This window comes from Passer montanus, unplaced genomic scaffold, assembly GCF_014805655.1.
Source record: "Passer montanus isolate IOZ18808 unplaced genomic scaffold, ASM1480565v1 scaffold114, whole genome shotgun sequence".
In the NCBI taxonomy this organism is placed as follows: Eukaryota; Metazoa; Chordata; class Aves; order Passeriformes; family Passeridae; genus Passer; species Passer montanus.
Genome location: NW_024358058.1, coordinates 201,968 through 228,746, shown reverse-complemented (window position 1 = coordinate 228,746; position 26,779 = coordinate 201,968). Strand labels below are relative to the sequence as shown.

At 43.5% G+C, this 26,779-nt stretch overlaps 3 protein-coding genes across 4 annotated transcripts in view; 1 reads left to right on the top strand and 2 right to left on the bottom strand.

Annotated features, from left to right (window-relative positions):
- Nucleotides 1-3,399: 3,399 nt before the first annotated feature.
- LOC120496354 (kelch-like protein 24) lies at nt 3,400-11,807 on the bottom strand. Its single transcript, XM_039696712.1, has 3 exons — nt 9,148-11,807; nt 8,001-8,412; nt 3,400-7,781 (listed from the first exon to the last, which is right to left on the bottom strand). The coding sequence occupies exons 1-3, from the start codon at nt 10,067-10,069 to the stop codon at nt 7,469-7,471; spliced, it is 1,647 nt and encodes a 548-aa protein (XP_039552646.1). The 5' UTR covers nt 10,070-11,807; the 3' UTR covers nt 3,400-7,468.
- Nucleotides 11,808-11,933: 126 nt separating this feature from the next.
- LSM7 (LSM7 homolog, U6 small nuclear RNA and mRNA degradation associated) lies at nt 11,934-17,253 on the bottom strand. The gene is made up of 4 exons (XM_039696734.1): nt 17,119-17,253; nt 16,877-16,967; nt 15,634-15,705; nt 11,934-12,950 (listed from the first exon to the last, which is right to left on the bottom strand). The coding sequence occupies exons 1-4, from the start codon at nt 17,158-17,160 to the stop codon at nt 12,808-12,810; spliced, it is 348 nt and encodes a 115-aa protein (XP_039552668.1). The 5' UTR covers nt 17,161-17,253; the 3' UTR covers nt 11,934-12,807.
- SPPL2B (signal peptide peptidase like 2B) overlaps nt 17,223-26,779 on the top strand; it is a 31,621-nt gene continuing 22,064 nt past the window's right edge. For both annotated transcript variants that reach the window (XM_039696709.1, XM_039696710.1), the window contains exons 1-2: nt 17,223-17,378; nt 25,853-25,972. In XM_039696709.1, coding sequence (XP_039552643.1) covers nt 17,322-17,378; nt 25,853-25,972 — 177 coding nt within the window. In that variant the 5' untranslated portion in view covers nt 17,223-17,321. The remainder of the gene's footprint in view (nt 17,379-25,852; nt 25,973-26,779) is intronic.

The following is a 26,779-nucleotide window of genomic DNA, read 5'->3' as shown; positions in this document are numbered from 1 at the left end:
GGTGTTATTTGATGATACAGATGATGAAGGGGTAGCAGGTGCTGGACAACTTGAAGTAAAGGGTTGAGGTGACTGTGAAACACTTATAGAGTCGAAACTGGAATCCATTCAGGATGTTGTACTGAGAAGACAGTACAGGAGGAGGAGGAGGAGGGAGGTGGTCAATAGATGGAGTAGGAGGAGGTAGGGTAAGGGATCAGAGGGACAGGTGGAGGAAGGAAATCTAAACAATCCCACCTCCTCTCTGGTAATTTACCCTCCTTTTTATCTGTTTCCCGTGTCATCTTATACACTCTTGCTTCTTCATCTTGTTCCTCTTTCTCTAGCCAACATTTAGCGTATTGGATTTCCTCATTACAAGGTTCCCCTCAGGTGTTAACATGTCTAGTCAAAGCTACAAATAACCACTTTTCCCTCTTGCCATACCAGGGCCAGTAGACAGGTCCTTCCACTATACTTTCCTTTGGCCAGACTTCTGCACAGTACTTTATCATCTTTATGCTATCTAGGGTTTTCACCACCTCATTGTTATCTGTCATGGTTTGAACCTGGCACAATGCCAGGGCCCCCATGAAAGGTCCAAAATGGTTACTGTGAGATGTGACCTGAAAACAGAACAAAGCAGGCTCCCACTTGGGGATGGAGGGAAAAACACAACACTTTATTAATGACAATGTCTAAAAAGGAACACACACAAAGCTAAGAATGAAAACCCTCCAAATACATTCCTCCCCCCCCCCTCAATTTTCTCCACAGAATGAAATAAGACCATGGATTTCCACCCCGTCACTATCTCTCACATAATCAACTTTCAGTCCATCATCACCCCTCAAATAATCAACCCTCAAGTCCATCAGGGAGAGAGGAGTCTCCCCTTGCACCATAGGCTTCCCCCGGAAACACAATTGAAACCTTCTGTGCTTCCGTGTCACTCGTGGCACTGCCTGGAGAACATTTGCCCTCGTGACTTCTTCCCCCCATGTCCAGTGCTTTCACCACTGCACATTGGCCTGGATTGCTTTTAGGGTTCCCTGTTTAAGGATGCTCCACCCAGTTCCAAAAGCAGCAGTCTCTCAACTTCAGGACACCAGTCCCCCCCAAATTTACCCCCTGGGGCCGAGGGGCCTCGTGAACAGAGATCTTTCCCTCCACAGAAGACACAGGGCATCCCACACCCTCCTCAGCCGTCTCTGTTCACACCACTGCTTCACCACACTCTCTTGGCTCCAAGGCATTGCCTCCCCATAAAAGCAGTGTCTGGGTCACAGGAAGAACATGGGTCTGTCCATGGCCATACAAGAAAGAGTCCAGCCCAAGGCCACTCCATCATCTCCTCCCACCTAGGATTGTTCTCAGCTCTTCTGACATTTCTCATGTGCATCAACTTTCATCACACTTGCTCATTTCCTCCTGCTTCATCTCTCTCTCCTCATACAGATTCAGGAGGATCAGTATTTGTGAGGTTTCCATTATTCTACAAAGGGGTTAAAATCTTCGCCTCTGTCTGCCCAGAACTCCCACAGCTGCCGGGCACCTTCTCTTGCCACATCCCCCACTTCTCCTTCAGGCCGGCCGTGCTGCCAGTCTATGATATCGAATTCCAAGGCAGCACAGGCACTGGCTCTCTCTCTTTCTATCTCCCAGGGGGTAGGAGGGGGCCCCGATGTTTCTCAGGGCTCCTCCACCCTTCCATCTTGCCAGGCCTTCACCCCCCTGCTCTGCCCGAGGCTCCAGCCTACCTCACCCGGGCGCATGGCTTCCCTCCCCCAGCCAGCCCCGGCTGGGCAGGGGAGCTCTGAGCTCCTTCACTGACAGGGACCAAGAGAGAGTTCTCCTGGGAGTTCTTGCTTTTAACCCCCTGTGGTCTCAGAGGTGGTCCACACCTTCAGTGGCCAAACCAGGTGCCAATATTCAAATCCAAGCACTGATTGGTTTGACCACAACCTCCCAAAAGACTCACTTCCTTCTTAACCTACGATAAGGTAACAAACAGAAAAACCAACACTTAAATAAACTAAATAACAATAAAAAAGCAAGTCTAATTTTAAAAACATAAGCTACAAAATGGGAAACCTGTGCCACTCTAAAGGCAGGGAAAGGACAACATAAGAAAATTACAAAATCACAAATCGAACAGCAAGCATACCAATAAAACAGAAAAAACCACATTGCCACAGACAACTTTCCTGAGAACAGGAAAGCACTACTTCAGTTGTCTCCACTACTATGTGCGAAGTCCCAGAATCCCAACCTGCCATAATGTAAGGACAAAGAAGGTAACAGGTGTCCTGGATCAGCTAAGGGTCCACTGAGATCAGCACATCTCAGCACCAACAGCAAGCAGCAGAGGTTGAGGAAAACAAATGCAGAGCAAATACATGCTCTGTCCAACAAGGTTTCCCAGCATACAATATATTCATGTCATAGGTAATTTGGGGAGGAAGACACATACTAGCAACTCATCATTTCTCTCCTGTGCTGAACTGCTCTCTGTCCTGTCTGCTTTCCATTTCCAAACTAGTGCTGTCCTTTCTGTTCTCATCACTGAGGATACAGACTTTCTGTGACTTTTGTTAAAATAACAACAAATTAACTCTTCCCTAACTTCATTTTAAAAAGCCATTATATTTGTATATAAGTGAGGTCCCCTTATGGTTTCACTTTTGTCCATTGTTCCTCTTAAGACTTATTTTAGGAGAAATGTTGCCAGCTCCTGTCTCTTCTAAAGGAGCATTGCAGGATTCTGATAACTGACCTGTCTGCAAAGCCTATTGCATTGTTGGTAATTTTAATACAGAGCTTCTGCAGATCCTCTGGGACTTGCTTTGTGAGAGCTGGGCACAGCGGCACCTGGTGTTGCCATCCTGGCTTCTTGTCTCGGCTGAGACCCCTTGTGTGAGGACACGAGGCTTGACTCCATTTTGATCAGAAGGCTGATTTATTATGTTATATATTATAGTAAGATACTACATTAAAACTATACTAAAAGAACAGAGAAAGAAAAATCAGAAGGCTACCAAGACAAGAATAGAATAGGAATGAATAACAAAATCCTGTGACTGCTCACAGCCTTGGCACAGGTGGCTGTGATTGGTCACTAATTGAAAACAGTCGACATGGACCAATGGAAGATGCACCTGTTGCATTCCACAGCAGCAGATAGTTATTGTTTACATTTCTTTCCTGAGGCTCTCAGCTCCTCAGGACAGGAAAAATCCTAGGAAAGGATTTTTCATAGAATATCATGGCTACACTGGCTCAGCTCAGCTCTGCCCTAGGAGCACATCAGCCAAGTCATTCTGCAGAAAGACACCTGATCCTTGTAAGTCTGAAGATACTTAACTTGCTTTAGTCTTGTCTCTTCTGATTTGCCTCTCCCTCTCTTTCCCACAGTGTATATTATTACTTCATTACAGAAGTTTCATTATTCCCCATAAGCTGTCTCATAAATGCTTTCCTGGTGATCCTGCAGTTGTTACACATTTTCTGTATCTCACAAAGACCAGAGCAGGAGCTCACTTCTAGCTTGCAGCTGTGTTCTAGTGACATGGGAACCATCCACAAACCTTACTCCTCACTGCCTAATGGCTTCTCAATATGTCGTTTCAGAGAACTGGAACCTGTTGGTATGTCCAAAGAGCAGTAAAGGAAGGAGCAACTAGGTAAGCCTGGTAGATAGCACACTGTGTATTTGCATCTCTGAGTTTTGTGTGCCTTCCACAGGCTTTTGGTGCATGCCAGAGTTTGTACAGGGATCACTGGGACAAATGTCATCAGAGAGGGCAGTTCCTTAGCCTGCCTTGCTAACAGAGGGAGATGACATTGTGGGAGCATCTGAGAAGATTTGTGAAAGCTTTGAGGACCTGTGGTCAGAAAAACCCTCTCCACCATGTTGGCACTATACCTTCAACTTTCTTGAGTTATCCCTTCAACAAAGCTAAATTACAAGAAAAAGCAGTTTTTCTGAGGAAATTACGGAGGATACTCTACTAGTTTGAAAACAAGCCTGTGGGAGCCTCCAAGTCAGAACTACAATTTAATGGGAAAATTTAAATAAATGTAGAAAACACTTGCTTAAACTGACAGTCAGGATACAAGCTGACACACTGTTGGTCAGGGTGGTGGTAGCAGTCCAATTAAACAGTGGCTGCAGTCCTCTTTTAGTGATAGATGTGATTCTGTTGAAGTGATCCTGTAGAAAGGTCTGGTCTTCCTTTGAAGGTCCAGGGAGGTTATGTAGCTCTTCTCCTCTTAGAATCCAGTAGGTGAGGCTCCTCATTGTGTTCCAAACTCAGATTATAGCCGGGTAGGAATGCTTGGTTCCTCCCCATGGGTGGAGCATTTCACAGTGAGATGATGTTATTTATGAGTCATGCAGTGAGACTTGATGACTCATTGGCAGAGGATATCCCCAGGAGGGTGTTATCAGGGCTGAGTCATGGGAGAGGTCAAGAACACCACCCTGCCTGTTTTTAACAGTTTATGAAGATGGTGATAGAACAAGTACTTTTGGTTACATCTTACATTGCAACCTAAGACAGACACGCTCATTGAGATTGTAGACAATAGCAAAATAAGGAGTGCAGTGCATATGCTTGCTGGACAAATCTGTGCTGGCTTTCACAGCTTCAACAGTAATAAATTGCATAGAAAAATATGCTGAACAACTATATGTAGAGTAACTTATTTTCAGGAAATCATATTACAAGACACATTACCAGGGTGAGAAAAATTGGGTTAGCGTTAACATCTGTCAGCTTGAGTCAATCTCCCAATGCAGGGACAATTGAGGCACTGGATTTAACAACATGATCACCCTCTTATTTTTATTTTAGCTGCCAGGTTAAGCCCCGAGAACTGTGAATGAATAGAGGACTAGTCTTTTCAAATACAATTTAAACTTTCTTTTCTTCAGAATAGACAAGATGCCAGAAGTGACACCAAAGAGAGTGACAAGAGCAAGGAGAGGATCTGGCAAAAAACAAAGAATAACACAGGGCTTGCTGCAAAACACCAGGATCCAGTCAGTCTTTGGAATGCAGGAAGGCTGAACAGGAGTTGGGGGAGAGGCTGGACAGGGCTTCACTGCAGTGTGCCTGAGGCCTAGGTGGTGATTTCATCACATCTATAGGCAGTTAAGTCACTTCAGGAGTTGTTTCCTAGAATTATTTTGTTAGCATTATTCTTTTACTACAACTCTATAATCATTCATCCAGGAAGAAAAGGGTATACCAGACAAAGACCCACTGTATAAAGAGAAGAGGGATGGAATAAGCTGCTGCAGTTATGACTTCTGTCTGTGATTATCTCAAAGCCTTCCCAAAAGGTTCATGAGATAATAAACTAAAACTGGGGAAGATTTAACCAATTTGCACTTTCAAAAGACAGTGGCATTCATTGCCAGCCATCCCATGAAAGGAGTTGCATGTGACAGGCACTGGTTTAAATAGCAAATAAGTTTTCACTTGGGAAGCATAAAATGGTCAGGCTCTGGGATAAACCATTTCTGCAGCTAAGGCCTGGCCAAATGATACAACCTGTATTTGCTGTATGAATTATTCAAAATAGCTCTAATGTCTAAAAGATTTTGCTTACTGAATGTCCACTCAGGGAAAAGTCTCCTAAAATTGAAAGGAACAAAATTCTTCCAAATGCACACTTTTCCACCAAAAATTATACATACTAAATGGAAGCTGTCTATATGGATGTATTAATTTTGTTGAGATTTCATTTTTAAAATTGGAAAAATAGGAGCATTACAATTCTATCATTTTACCAGGATAGTTTAGGAGTTGGATGATGCTTCACCTTGTAATTTCTTGCATAAGTTCTAATTTTCAGAATTTATAGTATAACAAAAAATTTTAAGTAAATGTAAAAAATTAATTACACCAAAAAAAGGTCTGTTTTATGTACATTTTGCATGAAATCTTTTTACTCTAGCAGATCATATGTCAGTAGGAAAATCTTTGAACCTTTCTGGCAGCCTGACATCATGTAACTCAAACGTTGAACCAACTTTCCCTTGAAAGTCTCTGGAATTTGGGTCTCCAGGCTGCAATGCTGGAAGGCAGGCAGCCACCCTCTCTCTATGGAACATCAGCCTTGAGCAGGATGTCACCTCAGCCCCACTAGCTGCCCTTTGGTGAGGTGAAAGACCCTTCACTGGGATCCCTGTGTAAGGATTCGCCCATGAATTAATGTACCTTGTCCCTTCAAGTACGATGCTTTCTGTTAAAGCCCCAAAAGATACATGAGAATTTCATAATTCAAACGACTTATACAGTCTCCAGGGCACAACTGGCTGGTCTCTGGACCCAGAGAACAGGCCCAGGCTTGGCTGCTGCAGCCCCATCATGGGACCCCCTGCTCTGGGGGGGAGCTGGCAAGGAGAGGAAGCCAAACCAAACCTAGAGGGCTCCAGGTCTGCAGGCCTGCTGTCCTGACAGAGCTGTCATAGTGGCAGGGTTGCTTTTCACCAACACCTCTCCATTTTTAAGGCCTCTCCCCTTCTGTGGAGATGTTAATCATTCAGCTCAGGAGCTCTCTTGCTATGTCACAGCAGAGAACAGACTGACAGCACAGATGACACCAGTGCTTGCAGTGCAGCCTCCCAGCTCGCTTCCTTTGCACCAGCAGGGCAGTCACTCCCTCCCTCTCCACACTTGGGAGGCCTGAGTGCCCTTGGATATCAATCCGTACCACTGTAAGGCCATAGTTCTGCCCAGGAAATGCTCTTCCTCATAAACAGTCTTTAATTACAGCCATGTGCAGGACCCTGCTCCTTGCACCCTCATTTTAGTGCTTTGGGATGGGCATTTTTATTCTGAGTCTCTGCAGCTGTGAACGCAAAGACGACTAAGGAAACTGAAGCCAGATTCTTAAGACTAATTGTGCAAATGTTTATCATCACATACCTGAATCCATAAATCCAGAACAGTCTCCCTCTTTCTGTGGTGCTCTTCAGCCTTGAATAAAGATAATTTTAGCCATAATTAACCTGTGAAACTTGCTTATTTCAGGCTAAAATGCTGCTGATATTAAGGATGGCTTGACAGCAATTGCTGTTTGGGTTTTGCTCTGTCTACAGTACTATGGGTTTATAATCCTGCTGAAGATTCCCTTGACACCCATTTGATTATTTAAATCCTATGATATTGTCTAACAATGAGGCAGTGATTTTCCAGCTGTTCAAAGGACAGAGAGACACAGAGGTTAAAGGTCAGAACAGCCCTTTACTGAGCATCAACCCTAAGGAGTTTATATACCATAACAATACCAACCACTATTTTCAATAATGACCTGCAGCCTTTGTGCAGACAAAGTTTGCACTGGCTTTTGCTTCAAGTTCATTTGTCAAGTAGAAAAAAAAGGTAAAATTACAAAGAAGCAAAATTTTTAAAATGTCACAGGCCAAAGTTGATGCAATCTAACTCCCTTCAGCTGTAAAGCACATGATCTTCCACTCTTATGCCCATGTATCAAATCTTCGCACAGAGACACAGCCATGAACAGGAAGGGGGCAAGGGAGTTTGTTATCTATGACTTGGCACACATCAGTGTAGGGATCAAAGAGGACTACAATGGGGAGAGCACCGTTTCCCTTCCTCTGTCCAAGGAGATAAATTTGTCCATTCACGGTGCTGCATCCCATGAAGAACTTCTTGGTCAAGCATTCCTCATTCACCTGGGTCCATTCATCTGTCTCTACATCAAATCGAAAAGCTTCCCCTCCTACAGTGTACAGAGCCCCATTCAGGGATGTGATGCAGAGGTCATACCTGAGAGAGAAGAAACCCTTGATCAGAATCAACAAAAAGATCTGGCCCCTGAAATATTCAGGGTGACCTTAGTCCTCAAATCAGAAGTCCTGTTTAAACAGAGAATCACAGAAGTGTTGCAGGGACAGGACTTATGGATTTCTACACTATAACCTCTTCTTGGAGCAGGACCAACACTAGAATCCTTCATGTTCTGCCAGGTCCCAGATTATTCCTTACCTTGGAAGAGGGGAGAACGAGATGACATCCCAGCTGTCTGTCTCTGTGTTCAGCCTTTGCACTCCATCATACACGTGTCCATTCTCATCCAGGCCACAGACCACATAGATCCTGGTTCCCACACTGACCGCGTCACCTCTCTCCACAGGCTGAGCCATAGGACTCATGCTTTCCCACTCTGACTCCATCAAAGCCATGCGCTCCACTGCTGGGATTATCCCTTCATCTGTGCTCCCTCCGAGAACATACAAGTAGAGCCCTACTCCTACTGCGCAGTGGCTATTACGGGACTTCTTCATGGCTGGCCCTTCCAGCCAGCAATTGTCCAAGCAGTTGTAGATGAGTACCCAGTCCACACTGTACCACACAAATTCATCCCGGAAATATCCTCCTGTCACAAAAAGGAAGCTCCCTGGAAACACAGCAAAGAAAATACTAGTCACATGAAGGCTAAAAATTGCTCCAAATACCTGGGGCTCTCATTTCACCCCGGGCTGTACTGATAAGGTGCAAGATGAGGAGAGAAAATCACTGCTCTATCAATCAGTTTGCAGTATTTAATTTCTCATCCACACAGATACATTAGGCCTACAGTATGCAGCCAGTCTTTCCAAGCCTGTTCCCATTTTTGAACAGAATCATGGAAACACTGCTTGGAAAGAACCTCAGGGATCTCACTTCCAAACTCCTACCAGAAATGGGATTATTACCAACAGTAATACAGGAAGCCATAGTATTGAGCTGGCTTGAAAGTCTCCAAGCATGAAGGTTTCCCAACATCTATGGATAACTTTAATGTAATGGCAACTATAAATCAGAAGTTGCCTGTCATATGTCTAGATCACTACAAAAAAGAAGGCCAAAAAATACACTGCTTAAAGCCAAGTCCTTAGACTAATTCCTGATAAAGCCAAGGTAGAGCTTGGTAGACTACATAGTTTCTGCTATAGGAGAATACTGTTGTCTAGCATTCTCCCAGGACTAAGGAAGACAAAACCATTCTTTGAACAAATATGAACACCAATATGAATGAGGTTTTAGCAATGCTGAGCACAACCGTTTTACAACAACAGTTTGACTCCCGGCATTTGGGACTTAGCCTCAAGTTCTGTTTGCATCTGCTCAGTCTCCCTTTTCTGTAAGTTACCTACTGCTGCCACTGCATACTGGGTGAGGTTCCTGCGCTGCAGTGGAGAACAAGCCTGCCAGGTCCCTGTTTTAGGTTGAAAGAGAAATAATTCTTGCTGTTCCTTGTCATGCTTTCCTCCCAGGACATATAAGGTGTCATAGCTCCGTCCAGCATAAGGACACAGTTTTGGATTTTGCCAGCTGGGTGGGGGACAGCTGTCTAACTTCTTTATTAGCCTGGAAAAGATATCTGTCTCTCCAGCACGCTTGCTGCGTTTCACCAAGATATCCAGGAAGGACAAACTCAGAAAAGTGACCCTGACTTCGCCCACCAAATCCAGAAATTCTTCCTCTCTTGTTGCTGGGTCCTCCATTATCCATATCATAATACTGTCAAAAACCACATCCTCTCTTGAAATGAAGAGGTCATCACTCTTCAGGAGTTGCACCAGCATTTCCTTGGGTAATGCCTTAAATTCTTCCTGGCATATCACATCCCCCCAGTGAGTGAGAGCCACATTCATAGCAGACACATACAACTCTGTAAAGGCAAATTGCTGTGAGTAGGTCATCAGGCCCAGACAGTTTGAAACATGCAGTTCTCGCTCCAGAAATTTCTCACACAACAGTTTCACCCTGTCAAACTGAAAAAAATCAGCTGTTTCCAGTAAGCTGGTCACATTTTCTTGACCTATGAGCACTTGGGCTGTGCGAGTGAACTCAAGTAGTGCCTGAAATGGCACTGCATCGATCCCTTTGATCACTATGTGCTGTTCAGAGCTCTCTCTTGCTCCTCCAAAAAACATGGCTTCAAAATATCGACTGTGTACTGAAAGCACCCTACGGCTGACCTGGAAGAGTCTCTCTCCAACCTCAAGAATTGTGTCTGCAATCATTTCTGTCTGAGGTCCCAGCTCCTGTGGCTCTTGTGCAGGCTCCATGCTTGTAGACTGCCAGGCAGTTAATTTTAACTCAGTCTTATGCAGCCCTTCCCATCTCTGGAAACACTACCCCCCTAGCTAGGATAAATATGAGATAAGCCAATCTTGTCCTAAAAATAGAATGTTTTCTACTCTCCTGCTTTGCTCTTCTGTCTTTTCTGCTACTTTATGAACAGCATTAGCAGAACAGCTGTATAACCTAAAAAACAGAGATTTGACTGGCATCTACTTTTACCAGGTAAGGCCACAACAAATAAGGGGAGCCATTAGCCAAGCAAAAAGCCTGGGCTAAAAAGAAAAAACAGGAGAAACAACCAAAAGATTCCTAAGCACTGAGTAAATAAAGAAGTTGTAGAAAACATTGAACCCATTTGGAAATAAGCAATCATTACCCCATCTTTCATTAGTTCAAGCTTAACCAAATACCAAAGTGATTACAGTTTTTATTACATATCTAACTTCATACTTTAGTAAGAGAGAAGAGGAAGGAGTGAGCCCCTATTCAAACCCAGATGGCTTCACATGTTCAGTCATCCTCAATCTGAAAGCACTAAATAAACACAGATGTGGGACAAGCAACAGCTAATGCCACAGTGAATTTTTCCAAAGCTATTAAGTGAAGAGACTTGCATAGGGACCTTGAAGTAGAGTCCCTTACCCAAAAAGCCCATACCAGCAAGACTCACTCCCAGTTCTTGGCAGAGCTCAGAAAACAGAAGCTGTGCCAGTGTCTCACCGTGCCATCATAAAAACTTCCTTCCTTATTTCTAGTCTGGATCGCCTTTCTTTTAGCTTAAACCATTACCCCTTGTCCTGTCACATAAGGCCCTGCTAAAATGTCTGTCCCTTGTAATTTTCATATTCTTCTTTTCAGGTACTTGACTCCCAAATATAACCTCAAAGTCTGTACTGCAGAAAAGGAGAGCCACACAGCTCACAACCAACGACCTGAGCAGGAAATGTTGGGAACATGCCCCTTTCCAGAGTTTACACACTTGACCCACGGCTTCAGGCAGATCTCCCAGCACTGAGAGCCCAGAATCCACCCCAGAGAGCCCCAGCAGGTCTGTTTCTGATGCTATACTTAGAGTGCAAAAATAGTGCAGCACACTATTGGCATCAACGCCAGCAACCTTTCTCCCACCTAAAAGGACAGTTCAAGACTCTGCTGAGGCTGATGGCAAGCAAATTCTACTCCTCACAGTCTAAATAAGGATTTGTTTTTGAATTGTGCAGTTTTACAAGCAAGTTTTATAGCATTAGAAAGAAATTAGGTTGTGAGGAGCACAACTTTATAGACAGCTCTGTGAGGCCCGGATTAAAATCCAGATGCACCCAAGTTCACACAGGCACTACATTACACACAACACCTGGTCCCTATTTTCAGAGCTCCTGGAAGCCAGATTCACTAAAATGAAATTTACTCTAAGTTCCCAGCCATTTTGGAGCTGACCCAGGAAAGGCTATGTGTGGGAGAACAATGCTGTGGCCAAAATAACCAATACAACTTGCCATGTGTTCTTGACAACCTTCAGGAACAAAACTGCTGCTGCCAGCAAAACAATTCACACTGCCACAGCCTCCTCATAAAGTGTCCTCTATAAAGGCAAGAGCAGGTGGCAGAAGCAGGTTACAGGCTCCAGGCACATACCTCAACCAGGTAGTCCAAAATGCTTCAGAAGAGGGACAAGATGCTCTCAGCATTTCCCATCAATTCCCTGTTTGAAGCACGGCTTCTGCTCTGGTCCCTCCTGATCCTGCAGTGTTTAGGCACCTCCTGAACTAAATTAATTTAGATTTATGGCTAGAGAACTGCAATGTCAGCTGTAGTGCACTTTTACAGACTAAAAACCAGACATTTAGAAATAGATTAATTTGTCTTTATTCACTCAGAATTCCTCAAATTTTGCATTTTCTGCAGTATAAAAGAAATAAAAATGTTTACTTACAAATCAAGTTATAACAAGCAAAACCACAAGTGGATAACTACAATATAAAAATATGCAGTACTTCCAGACACTGCCTACAATTGAACAAATGTTAGGATATTAAATATTCTTCCCCTAAAATTTCAAGTAACAAATAGCTACCTTTAGGTCACTCAACCAAGAATTATCCCACAACTTAGACCAGTCCTCTGTAGAAATGTGTGAGCCTGCTGATACACAGACCACAGCCCACCAGTTCTGGAACAAGTGCTGAAAAAGACCTTCTTGGCTACATCCCTTGTAAAGGTGAGGACACTACACAAGAGACTGAACTCAACAGCAGAAGACTACAACATAATGCTTCCCCAGCTGAGTACTGATATCTAAGAGGAAGAAAAACATGTTCTATTGTATTTAGGCTTTTAATTTGGATTAAAGGCATTTTAATGTACTTAAAAATGGAAAGAATATAACCAATATTCAGGGCATTCATAACTAATTTTATGGGGTTGTTTCAAAACTCACAAGATCAAGAAGGTCTCAGACAATTTATGACAATATATTCTTTTCTGTCAGCTCTAAACAACATAATTACACACTTATTTGGGGTGGGAGGAAAACAAGAACATGCTTCTTACATTCCCCATCCTCTCATCATTTATGAAAGCCACAAAAATAAAAGTTGACTTTTTTCACACTAACAAATACACATTCAAACTTCCCCCCCAAAACAGGAAGCTTCTCACACACTCATACTTTTCTCCAATGAGTTGCACTCCTGAAATTTTCAGAGACAATCCAAAGAAATCATTAGCCATCTTGCTGCTGAATGAAAGGGTTTGGAATAGCTTCCATTCCATCCTGTGGACAAATCAGAACCACAGAAGTCCCTCTGCAAACCACAAGTCCCAGCTGACGTGTGTCTTCTGTTAATTTAAATTGATCATCCGGATCTAAAAAGCAGAGATCCATGGTTAGAACAGGAAAATAAGAAAAAGAAACCAAATTCCATCAAATTCAAAAGGCACAGACATGCATGTTCTTTCCTGGCATAACTGCTTTGTTTCATTGAGCACATGGACCATATAGGTGATGCAGCAGTGACATCTGATGTTTTCAAGACCTTACCTACAGTGAGCAATAACAAAATTTGCTCTGTACGCAACAAAAAGCAGAACACATTTATTTAAAAATTCAAAGGCTTTTTTCATCCCTCTAATAATATACATGCAAGTGATGAAAAAAAAGCTCTTAATCCCATTTCAAATGTCATTATAGACAAACACTTGGGGATTAAAGCAAATCAGAAAAAGACCCTGACTTCTCAATGCACTAGGGAAGAGAGCACTAGTCCATTCTCATACCAGGCCAAACAGGGCAGTATTAGGACAGACAAAACACTTACAAACCAGCCAGTTCTATCTTCCATATAGAGATATCTCTATATTCAATAGAAATGAACAACACATTTTAAAACTTCAGGTGTTCCCTTTTAAACAGGTAGGAGAATACTCTCCAAAAAAACTGTCTTATCAAATGACAGGTTTTGTATCAGTGAGGAGAAAGAGACACTACTTTACTCAAGCTTTAGAGGACAAGGGCGGCCAATGAGGTAACTATAGAGGAGCTCAAGCAAGGACTACCAGGGATGTTCCATCACAGGGAATGTGCTCAACCTAACTTCTGCTGCAGAATCACCTTTAAAGGTCATCTAGTACAGACCCCCTGCAACAAGCAGGGACATCTTTAACTAGACCCAATTGCTCAGAGTCCCATCTTTGAATGCTCCAAAGGATGGGGCACCTACCACCTCTCTGAGCAACTTCAGGTTCAGACAAAAACACAGGTCCCAGTGTTTTTATCACACTCATTATAAAAACCTCTTCCTTATAGCTATATCTTCTATCTACATTGACCCTCCTTTAGTTTAAGCCCGTTATCTCTTGCCCTGCCACAACAGGGCCTGCTGAAGCATTCACCCCCTGGCATCTCCTTTTATGTAGCTTTAAAATTGAAAGGCCACAATACTATCTCCTCAAAGATCTCTCTTCTTCAGTGAGCACCCCAGCTCTGCCAGCCTGGCTCCAGAGCAGAGGGGCTCCAGCCCTGGCAGCATCTCTGTGGCCTCCTCTGGCCTGGCTGCAGCAGCTCCACGTCCTCCTCCGTTCCCCAGGGCTAGGGCAGCTCTGCAGGTGGGGTCTCACCTGAGCACAGGGGCAGAATCCCCTCCCTGGGGATGAATCCCCCATCCCTGGTAGGGATACAGCCTAGGATACAGCTGGCTTTGTGAGCTGCAAGCACATATTGTCCAGCCTCTTATCCACCAGCATGCCCAAGTCACTCTCAGCAGGGCTGCTCTCAATTTATTCATCTCCCAGCCTGGGTCTTGCTGAACCTCATGAGGTTCCTGTGGGCCCTCTTCAAAAACTTGTCCAGGTCCCCCTGGCTGGCCCTGTCCTTCAGGTGTGTCACCTACAGACTGAAGGTGAACTTGATCCCACTGCCTATGTCGCTGATGGACACGAAACAGTACTGGTCCCCACAGAGATCCCTGAGGTACATCCCCTGTCACTGATGTTCACGAGGACATTAAGCCATTGACTACTAGCCTCTGCATATGACCATCAAACCAATTGCACATTCACCACACAGTCCACCCATCAAAGCCATTTCTCTTCAATTTAGGGAGAAGGATGTTGTGGGGTGTGGCAGCAGCTCTCACGCCACAGAGAGCAACAAACAACTTTCCCAGGCCTTTCTGGGAAAAGGCTGTGAGAAGATCAGAGAAAAGAATGAGAAACAATTCTTATCTTGGCCTGCTGCACCTGTTATTGTGAACATGTGGAACATGTTATGGAGATTTGTTTACCAAAGGGTGGTCTCTTAATTAGCCAATGGTGATAGTGTTTGGATTGGAGGATCAATTAGGTCCAGGTGTATTGTAACTGTCTAGAAAAGCAATAGGTTTCTTAATAATTATATATATATATATATAATAAAGATACTGATCAGCCTTCTGTGAATCATGGAGTCAATGCTAACTATTACCCTGCTGGTGGCCCGCTGCTGCGACAGTGGGGGACTGTGTCAAAGGCTTTATAGATGTACAGCTAAAAGACATCTGTAAGCCCTTCCCTTGACCACTGATGAGTCACTCCACCATAGAAGGCCACTAGGTTGTTCAGACAACCAAGGATTTTACCTTGGTAAAACCATGGTAGATGTCTAAAATCACCTCCCTGTCCTCCAAATATCTTAGCAGAGCTCCAAGGAGGAGCTGTTCCATGATCTTCCCAGGAAGAAGAGGTCAGGCTGACAGTAGTTCCCAGGCTCCTTTCTACCCATTTGAAAAATGGGTTCAATGCTTCCCTCTTTCCCATTACCTGACTGCCATCACTTTTTAAATGTTTTAGAGTAGCTTGGGAACTGTAACAGACAGTTCCCTCAGGAACATGTTATCAGGTCCCACAGACCCATCACCTTATGTCTTTCTTTACAAGACAGTTATCCCAAGCATGCTGCAGTTTGGGTGAGGTTAATCTGCAGTTTCTGCTTATTCACTTACAGAGCTGTAAGATTTCTGTCAAGAAAACCACTCAGGGAGAGGAAGCTTTCAAAAGATTGTATATTACTTACCTCGCATATACTCAATGGTACCATCCAGCACAAGGTTCAGAAGAGGGTCAAATCCTTTCAAGACACCACTTGCTATTGAAGACAGAAAACAATGATTAGGACCAAAAGAAGGTATACAGCAACACAAGACTTCATTAAAAATACATTCAGTTCTCCAGCCCTGTTCCCTCCTTCAGGCAAGGCCAAACAAATGAGGCCAGAAATATTAAACAGTGTTCTCTTTATCAATGGCAAGTACACAAATGCTGGTCTGCATTGCACCAGTTAAAACTTACAGACTTTTCAATCAATTCTTCCAAAAGTTCTTCAAGAAACTAACATTTTTGCTTTCAGCCAATTTCAACGGCACTTTAAAAATACTGTATAACAAATCAGTACAAGTCACACAAAGAAAAAAAAGGCAACTCCAAAACAAAATAAATATCCTTAATGAAAGGTTACAGTTAAAAATGAAGCAAGGCCATATTTTAAGTTCTTTCCTCAGAAACACCATCTTCCACGTGCCCTCCTGGCACATCATGTCTTTAGCACAAGCACTGCCTCACGGGAAGGCACCGCAGACAGACCAGCACTTTGTCCTAATGAAAAATGTGATTCCACAAGACTAGTCACTAAATATATCACAAAATTACACAGAGCGACTTCCCAGTTTGACAAATACATTTCTCAGTGAGGAGTTCCAGTAACTTCCAAACCATTATAAGCATAAGGTTGCAGTGGAGTTTTAAAATGCAGCACATGGTAAACTCAGACAAACAAGTGTCTGCGGGTGGCACCAACTGCACTGGGATGTACCTGCCCAGCTGGGGAGGGACGGGGATGCAAAGGCACGGTGGCAGATATTGAACCACGAACTCCGGGCATGCTTACCATGTCAAGAGATGAAAGGCACGACAGTTGTATTAATTGTTACATCCATAAATGTTTCTTTGTTCCTTTAAATGCATCCTTGCAATGCAAAAAGAAAAAAAAAACCCAGCCAAAATAAGGCTGTTCAAAACAACTAATAAAAGAAGAGATGCACAGACGAGCCATAAAGATAAAAGTGCACCCAGGAGATCAATGGAATGGTTAAAAGAGAAGCTTCACGCCAGTAACTGCAACCACTAATCAGTAAAAGCACCCACTACTCCTCCGCTTCCCTTGACGGGAAAACAGCGTGAGCAGGAGGGCAGAGCCGACAGGCATCGGCTGAGGGAAAACGCCGAAAGAGCTCCGTGCTGCAGCCACGCGCCGGGCTCACCTTCCCGCCCGCCCTGGAACTTCACCCGGATGGTCTTGTCGATGTACTTGGAGAGGTCCAAGATGCTCTCCTTCTTCTTCTTCTCCTTATCCTACGGCAAAGCACAGGCGGCCCGGTTAAAGCGCGCCATCCGCGGAGACACAGACCCGGAACGCTGCTCCGGGATCCCGCGGTGTCGGGACGGGGGCGCGGGTACACCGGCGGCCCCGCCACCGCAGAGCTCGAGCCACGCCGCTACTCACCGCCATCTTCCCCGCACCGCCACCGCCGCCGCCACTCGCCATTTCATTCGGCACCGCCAGAAGTGACGTCGTGCCCCGGCGGAGCCCGTTGGCGGCTCGGGGCGCTGGGGCGGGACGTCCGGGGCGGGCTCTGGGTGCCCGGTGCGGAAGGGTCCGGCCCGGCGCAGGTCGGAACAAAGCGGCGGCGGCGCGGCAGGCCCGGCATGGCGGCGCGGCCGGCCCGGCTCTGCCTCTGGCTGCTCCTGCATGTGCTGCCGCAGGTCAGTGGCTGTGCCGGGCTGTGCCACGCGCGGGCAGCCCGGCTGAGGGCGGGGAGCGGCCCCGGGTGTAGCCGGGCCCGAGCGGACTGTGCCCGGAGCCGCCTGCCGTGGGCGCTCGGAGGTGCTGTAGCCGCCCCGCAGCGGGCCGGGGCCGAGCCGTGCTCGCAGGAAGGCAGCGGAGCGCATGGGGCTGCCGGCCCTGGCCTCCGCGGTTTGGCAGTATTGATATATCTGTGGGTCTGGGGCTGTTTGAGACTTTTTTTATTCTTTCCGTAGTAACTAGGGTTTTTCTCGTAGTTCCTAAAACTTCGGGGCCCCCGTGGGCCCAGCCCAGCATCTTCACTAGGCAGCCCCAGGGAGGGGAGTGCAGCCGGGTCACCGCAGTGACACTGACAGACTCCCTGTGAGAAAGCGTTCAGCAGAGAAGAAGGGATTTCTGCTGACCCTGACTCTGTAGTCTGTCTTGAGTCTTGTATTGTCATTACTGAAATATTAATTACTTTTGTGGGATACATTTCTAAGGGTGTGACGAGCTAGGCTTGTAATCCTGATACAGGAGAGAGTAGATTTCTAGCATTGCATGGTACATAGCTTTTGCCTTTTAGGTTCGATATTTTGTGTTCTGAAAATTTTGATATGTCATTTAATGTGTCATTTAAACTTCTTGACTGTTTTTTAGGTAATTTGGAGTGTACTATGGCTTCTTGAATATCATTGGTGTAACATTGTAATATGGAACTCTAATTTTTCCTTCTTCTCTTTCTGTCTCCTTACTGTTTCCTTGCCATTAATCTTTACAGAGTGGTCTGGTTGTCAGCTAACTTCTTTATTTCTGTATCATCCCATTTTTTCATCCATTATCTTTATCTTCATTATGTGTTCATTATGCTCTTTCATGCCCCATGCATTTTGTCATCTCCACTGATGCTTTGCAGGGACTGGTAGTTCCAGTGTAGGCCTGACAAATTAATAAGATTTAATTAACAAGATTAATTCAATTAACGAATTAACAAGAACGAGTCAAAGACTGGCATGGAGTCAGTTTGATCCGTCAGTTTGGGGAAGGTGAGCATATGGCAGTGCAGAAGGACAGTGGGTGAGATAGTGTACCAGTGGGTACTTGGAGGTCTTTCGTTCAGCTTCATGCATTGCAGCATATTCCTGTCTGTAAGCATTTGGTGTATTTGTGCAGTAGAAGTGTTAATGTACTTGAATAAGCTTGGGCAGACTGGCCAGGGTGCTGAAACAGTCCTGCTGCAGTGAAAAGTGGATGTACTGCATGCTGCCAATCTGTTTCTGTTAGCCAAGCTGGTGTTTTAAAAATTTGCTTGAATACCTCATATTGTGCGCAACTTCTGCATCTCTTGTGCTTGCACTTGTTGGGATGGTTTGAGTAGTACATTCTCCTTAGTGTGAGGCAGAGAAGAGTGCTCTGCTGCACTCGTCCTGGTTTGGTACCCCTGTGACTGATGGCTGGAGTTATTCCAGGGGACAGAGCTGACAGCTGTTGTCAGGAGCTGCTGTGTGCCAGCTGTACTCATTCTCAGTGCCTTACTCCTGCCATAGTGAGCATATACCTTTGCCTCCCTCCTTGAAACAGGATAATAGAAATGTTTTGTTTATTTGTATTCCCTGGGGCAAGAGGAGGTGGTGTCCAGATTTGCTTTTATCTTCTGATTTAGGGAGAAGGATCAGCTTGGCTACTGAAGCATGGCTCTTCCAAATCTGGGTCCTGAACTGGGAACACTTTAAGTGTGGTGTGATCTTATAGATCCAAGTGCAATCTGCACTTAGATGTTGCTTTGGTATTTGAGTTCTGACATTTAATTTAAATTCACATTCTTTCCAGGCATTGTTACTCCTCAGTTTCCTGTAACAACAGCAGATATGTGAGCCTGTGGCTAGTGACAAACATAGTAACATGATCTGCAGCCAGTGTGTTGGATGTGGTCTTCACTACAGCAGCTTTCAGCAGAATATGTTGAATTGGGATGATGGGTTTGTATTTTAAATTAGGGCACTCTATGGTATGGGTCCAAAGAATTGGAAAGTCTGTCTGAAATTCTTCATTGAGGTGGTGGCTGACAATTAGTCTCCTGGAATTATTGCATTATGAATACATAGCTCTCTGCGCTGCACAGTGTTTGTTGAAGGAGTGTTTTATTTGTGTGCAGCTTTGCTGCCTGCTGTTGCTGGTCTCCAGATGGATCAGTGCAGTTCATGGGAAAGAATGACTCCAGCTCCTGGGAACTCAGACATGGTACTACTGTAAGAGTAGGATAGCTCATTCATTCCTTCTTCAAGGAACACAGCTCCCAGTGCATGTGAAATCTCTGAGATGTGAGTGGCTAGGTCAGTTAATAGAGCTACTGAAAGCAGAAAAGGTGTATAGGATATCCAGGTGAGTGTGGGGCCAGAGTCATGGAGGAACAAACAAGACAGACATTGGGTTGGCTCAGTCACTCACACTGAAGTTTCTTGAAAGACTGGTGAGCTGAATTCTTCCTCTCTGCCTTCTTCTGTCATTTAACTTGCAAGTCCAGTGCTTACCTCTGAGCTACATTAATTCACCTAAAAAAACTTGCACAGCAAATAAACTGGGAAGCATTCTCTTTTATGCATTGATCTGTGGAAGGCCCTGATGAGATTTAGAGGTAACAAGTATGCCCTTCTTTTAACACAGACATTAGATTAGCTTATTTGTCTGTTAAGTTCTGCCCTCAGATTTTACATTTATTTTGTGTGAAAATATTTTCCAGTTTTGCAGCTTTATAGAAAACACTTCCTTTTGTGTTAAATATACACTATTGTGTGCTTTTTAAGCCACAGGATCAATAAGATGCAAGTATTTTAATATACTTTTATTGTCACAGCAGCTGTTGTTTTTCTGTGTTTGAAAAAGGCTGGACTTGATATCCAGACACTTGGAGAAGAGCCTTTGGGGTTGTAGGCACATTGTATAGGATCTGCATAGGAGATTAAATTTTCTCCTGGGTTAATCTAGGATATGAAGTGGTCTCTAGGAATAAGGAGTTGTCATAAATGTTGCCACTATGCCATGCATTAGCAGCACTGCTTGAACTTTCATTGTCTCATGCCTACTGACATGAATAAAAGCAAAACTGGATGCATGAAAGTGGATAAGAGCAAGCTTCAGAACTATGCTTTGCTTCTAAGTAATAATAGCTTTGTAAAACTGTCTGTTAATCCACATTATCCACAGATTATGTTCGCCACAGAGTTTCTAAAACTCTCTGTTCCCTCTTCTGCTTTTAGCCCAGCTCATATTGCCTTTAATTCCTCTCATGCTTGACTTTCATTTGGCTTTTGGCACACAAATCCACATAGTTTCTAAAATGTTTTGAGCATTTCACATTAGGAACCTCTTACTCCCTTAATATTTCTTTGAAGAATGTCCATTAAATAGCTCAGAAAGCAAAACTGTGTGTAACTGTCTCCTGGGTGCCTTTTAGGAATTATTCCTGAGTTCCAGTAATGGTTATCTCCACAGAAATGTAGCAATACACCCTATGCTTACTCTCATTTTAAAGATGTGTGCCGTATGTCTCAGAGATGTCAAACTTTTAGCTGTACAGCTTGATTGTTTCCCATATCCATAAAGCTGTTCAATTACAGGAGTTAGCTCCTACAAAACTGCCTGAAGATTTTGGAGAGAGTTGTAATGTAATGTAATATTCAAAACTAAGATACTCCATGTTTTGTTTGTTTATCTAAGGCCAGTTACACCATGTACAATAAGCAGGGAACATTCTTTTGTTCTTGTCTTTTTGTGTGACTGTTTTTGTATCTCTGTTGCTGGTTACTCTTCAAAATCAAATTCAAGATAATAAGTGCAGGTTATTTTTCTAAATTACTTGTTTCTGTTGAAGGTAGTTTAGGTACTATGGCTGGATACCTGAGATACGAGTTAACAAGTCCACTATAGCAGGGAGTTGGAGTTCTTGTTACCTCACAGCATATGCACAGTAGTGTCTCTCTTTCTCCACAAATATCTTGGAAATTTGCACTGTGCTCAAGTGGCTTTAATCAGCACTGCGCTGATCGGTGTGACCTCCCATATCAGCATGCTTCAGGACAAGTATCATTGGCGCTAAAGGACTTAGTTAACACTAATGTTATAAAAAAGGGAAAAAGTTGCTCCATATGTTAACAAAGACCATTTATATGCAGAAGAGCTAAATATAAAAATCTCTACCTCCTGTATATTTTTACAATTACATTTCTTTACTGCTTTGCTAACATCTTGCAGCAGAATGCCATCATTGCCTCTGGGCAGTGTGTGTGTTAAAGAGTGATTTTACAATGCGGGTGGTGAAGCACTGGCACAGTGTAAAGCACTGGTAAAACACAGAACTCCTCACTGTGTCCAGAGAGGAGGTGAGTGCCCCATCCCTGAAAGTGTTCAAGGCCAGGTTGAACAGGGTTTGGTCTACTTGAAGATTTCTCAGCTCATTGCCAGGGATTTGCACAAGGTGACCTTTAAAGGTTCCTTCCAACCTAAACCATTCTGTGATTCTCAAAAATTTTCAAAAAAACATCTTTTTACCCTGACCGTCTCCTAGGGATGCATGGTAACTTCTGTGTAGTAGGGTTTGAAATAAAGATGGAGAAATAATTATGACAGGTTCTTTTAATAGATTTTTGAACAAGCATGTTAAGATACGACATTGTTGGTGACTCCAGTCATCTTTAGCATCTTGTTCCTTGGCTGCTACATGAAGAAACAGATGTGTAAGGTGTATTTGTAAGAGTGTAACTGCATAATTATCAAATCATTGGTGTGTTTAGGTTATGAATGTTAAACTAGATGTTGACAAATTAGTCTGTCACAACATTCTAATTAGTAACAGTGATGGTCAGGGATATGATGTTATATTTCTCTCCTGAACAAAGTTTCATCAGTTCTGGTAGGCACAAACTCATTTCCTTGGGGAAAGCTAAAGCAGAGCAATAGAGCAGTTAAACATATCTTCAGCATGTCTTCAGTCAATTACTTTGGTTTTGCTTGAGTGCTGGACAAGAGAAAGAAGGAAGAACGGAAAGGAAGGAGTTGGATGGATGGGTAGAGAGGAGTATGACACAAAGAGGGATGGTAGAAAGATAAGATGGTTGGGAGGGGAGTGGGCTTGTGGGTTTGTTTTGAGGGGATTTTGGTTGGTTGGTGGGTTTTGGTTTTTTTGCAGCTTCTGAGTGCTTAGTGCACTTAGCAACTTCCAAGTGCTAAGTGCTAGTAAGGATTAGTGAATCTCCTCAATAAAATAAAGAAACGTCCCATTACAATAGGAAACAAACAATAGGGGCTCCAGGAACACAAAAATGATAATATGAAGAATCCAGTCACATTGATAGTGTTTGGTACTCTAAGGACTGGATTTCCCAATCAGTGGGCTGAAATAGTATTTTGAGGCTGTTACTTTTAATATGCAGTCAACTTTTTCCTGACTATCTAATAGCTTGTTTGAAGCTAAAATATAGATATGATTTGCATTTGCTCTCAGCATCATCCTTTTATAATCTATTACCAGACAGCACTACTTGAACATTGAAATTGCTCTGTAAGAGCACTGTGAGGCTCTAAAGCAGCAACTGAAGATCAGCAAGACTCTCCTTCAAAAAGAAGCATTGATCTGGTTTTGAATAATTGAATTACATTTTAAATGTTAGGTTTTGTCCTGCTTTCTGAGCACTACATTTGTGTCTTAATGTATTTTTATGTGGAACATTAAAATTTTGCAGCAGCTGGTCAGATGTTAATCTGAAATTGAATTCTTAATGTGTTGATGTTCAAACCTGACCAGATGGCCACAGAATGTATATGAGCAAACTTCACACTGAGGAGCTGATGTTCAGTATTTTGTATAAAGGAAAGACTTCTTAGCTTACACTTTTTCAATGAGTGGAAATTGTGCCTGACAGTCCTCCCAAGACAAAGCCTGCAAGTCCCTATGTTGCTGTTCTGAGGAGCAGGTGTCCTGTAGAACTTGATGGCTGATTGTTAAAGTGATGGTGCTCTGATGCCTTCTTGTTCAAGTAAGGACGAGAGCCTCTTGTCAGAGAGAGAAGCATTGCAAGGGACCTGTTTGCCACTTAGAAATGGCCAGGAGGATTATTTCAGCGTCCTTAGAACAGTACGAACAGACCTCATTATAAACTTTGTGTTTCTTCAACTATTTCCAACATCAGGGGGTATTTACAATTATTTTGACTCAGTTAATACAAGAACGAAGTCACCACTAATTAAAGGAAACCACCACTAGTGATAGGGGAGTTGTACATACTTTCCACTGTTGTTTTGTTTGTCTTCCTACTTTCTGATTCCCTGGGTAACCATCTGCTAGGACTTGGGGTACAAACAGACAGCTGCATCAACTTCACTTTATAGGACTTATAAAAGTACTTTATTTTGCAGGTTATGTATATACATACAGGTATACATGTATATGTATGTATATACATACACATACATATGTATATGTGTGTATATATACTCTTGTAGGTGATTTTGGTTCAGCTTTTTGGGTGGAAGATGAGGAATATACCTAGGACTCACAAAATTGTGTCACTATATGCAGGGAAGGGAAGGATAGGAGTAGATGTTTAAAAGAACAGACCTCATAATGAAGAATAAGATTTGTGAAAATGTCTGTGTTAAGGAAGTGTTTCCTAGTACCTACTTGTGAGCCCCCAGATCTTCCCGTTTCACTGGAAAATGGTCTGGTACAATCTGACATAACCAAAATAACAAGGAAATTACTGCATTTGTTGTGTATTTTTTTTGCAGGGATGGCAAGCTGGAAATATTTGTGCTAAAATCAGCACATCTTGCAGTTAGATGTAGTGTGAGCAGTTCACTGAACAAGCAAGTTACATACTGTGTATCACAACTGAGATGTCTAAAACTGGTAGATTTGCTGCATGTTACTATTTTTATTTGTTGCTGTAGTCCTTGTTCTCTTTCTCCATGTTACTAGGGTCTAAGTTCTGTTATCTCAGTTTCCATGAGTTCTTCAGGAGAATTCTAACATGTACATGATGCAAAAGATAGCTAACCTCCTTATAAAAATGAATGTGGTATGCTACAGGTATGAAATATCTCTTTGTCAAATCTCTTTGTTGAATCTGCCTGGTTGTGACCCCTTCCAAACATCTTGGGCATCTATTCACCTGCTGAACAGGGTGAGAAACAGAGAAGGCCTTGACATGCTGCACACTGTTCAGCAATAGCTAAAACATTAGTTTGTTATCAGCACTGTTTTGGGCACAAAACTAAAACTAACTCCACCCCAGCGAGACCTAGGACAGGTCTTTAATTATAAATATTAGATGTGTAATCTTCACTACTTACGTTGTTGCAGATGTTGATGGAGTCAACAGCTGGTCATTGAAGCAGTGATAAGTAAATGCAGTAGGTAAACTTGAGAGTCTACGTGTGCTACCTAGGACAAGAAAAAAAGCTGCTGCTGCTGCTGTGGGGTCTTGCCACATCTTCAGCAAAGGTGTCCAAGGTTGAGTTTTGGAGTGATGCAAATCTAGAACTGATCATTATTTCAGGCTATACTTTCAGGAGTCGGTGTCTTAGTCATAAAATCATGAAATGGTTTGACTGGGAAGGGACCTTAGAGATCATCTTAGTTCCAGCCCCTGCCATGGGGTGGGTTAGGCCAGGCTGTTCAAAGCCACATCCAGCCTGGCCTTGAACACTTCCAGAGATGGGGCAACCCACTGCTCTGGGCACCCCAAGCCAGGGCCTGCCCACCCTGCCAGGGAACAATTCCTGCCCAATCTCCCACCCAGCCCTGCCCTGTGGCACTGGCAGCCATTCCCTGGCTCCTGTCCCTGCAGGCCTTGTCCCCAGTCCCTCTGCAGCTCTCCTGGAGCCCCTTCAGGCCCTGCCAGGGGCTCTGAGCTCTGCCTGGAGCCTTCTCTTGTCCAGGGGAGCAGCCCCAGCTCTGCCAGCCTGGCTCAGAGCAGAGGGGCTCCAGCCCTGGCAGCATCTCCGTGGCCTCCTCTGGCCTGGCTGCAGCAGCTCCATGTCCTCCTGGTGTTGGGAGCCCAGAGCTGAACAGAGTACTCCAAGTCTCATATCTGTTCTGCATTCGTCCAGCTTCTTTCCCGTGCTTATATTCATATGTGCACCACTGTTGTTTGATGTTGGCTTTTTGGTTTGTTTGGTTTGGTGTTTTTTCTTTAAACACATCCAGTATTGTTTCATTTGATTTTTTTGGCCAGTTGCTGTGTAGGAGGGAATCTGCCTAATGTATCTAAAGTCTTTCTTTGAAGCATGATGGAAGTTATAACAAATTCCAAACTCCCTGCACAGATATAGAAACTTTGTAGACTCTTTTATTTTTCTTTACAAATACAAAGCAGGCCAGTCAACAGCAAGTTACTCCCTTCACTTCTGATATTTTATGTAACCTAAAATTCTTGTGAAATTTTTGTTACATTTTCAGGTGTACTGTGAGTATGGGATGGTACATGTCCTTTCAGAGAAGGGGAGCAGCAAAGGAAAAGACTACTGTATTCTCTTCAACTCTCAGTGGGCCCATTTGCCACATGATCTGGGTAAAGCTGTAAGTACCTAGTTAACTGATGACAAAATCTATAAAAATGCCTTTGTTACAAGGAAATTTTTGATTTCTTAGTTGGATTAGTAGAATTTGAAGCAACTGCTTTGCTTACTCTGCCTAGAAAGTGTTTTATCTCTTAAGATCACTAGACAGTGCTAGGAATGCAATGTTCATTTCCAGGCATTGTGAAGAGATAATGACTATCACTGTTCAAAACAAAAATACTCCTTTTCAATGTGATCAATGTAATTAAAATGGCACATACCCAGGCTTGCAAAGGAGTTTTTGTACATCAGCATGGTACAAGAAGATACCACATGGCTTTTCTTATATAGTGAACTGTGGTCTTTAGTGCTTTCTCAGTGTCAAATATAAGATTAGGTAATCATAAACTGTGTCAAGCTTTTTCTGCATTATCCAAAGCTGCATGAGCCAAAAATGGAGTAAATTCTTCACTCTTTTCTGTGAGACAAAGTTACTGGCACTGAATGATGAAATCATCAAATGCACTTTGAATGAGCCCCACAGAATTATTAGAGTTCCTTACCAATGTATAGGCAAGTCTCAGTTAATTCTGATGGGTTTGCTGCACCTGTAGATTAGTCCCTAGATACATCAGTAGTTGTCTTTGCCTTGTATAGGTTCAGCTGATAAACTCCTGTACTTGCCCTGACTGTGTAATGTGAATCAGCACATGCATGACTGGCTGTGGTACTTAGGAGAGTTGGGGACTGTACTGTAAACACCTTGTTTAAATCTGTCTCATAAAAATTCACTAGAGTCATATTTCAGTAGCTCTGCAGGAGCCAA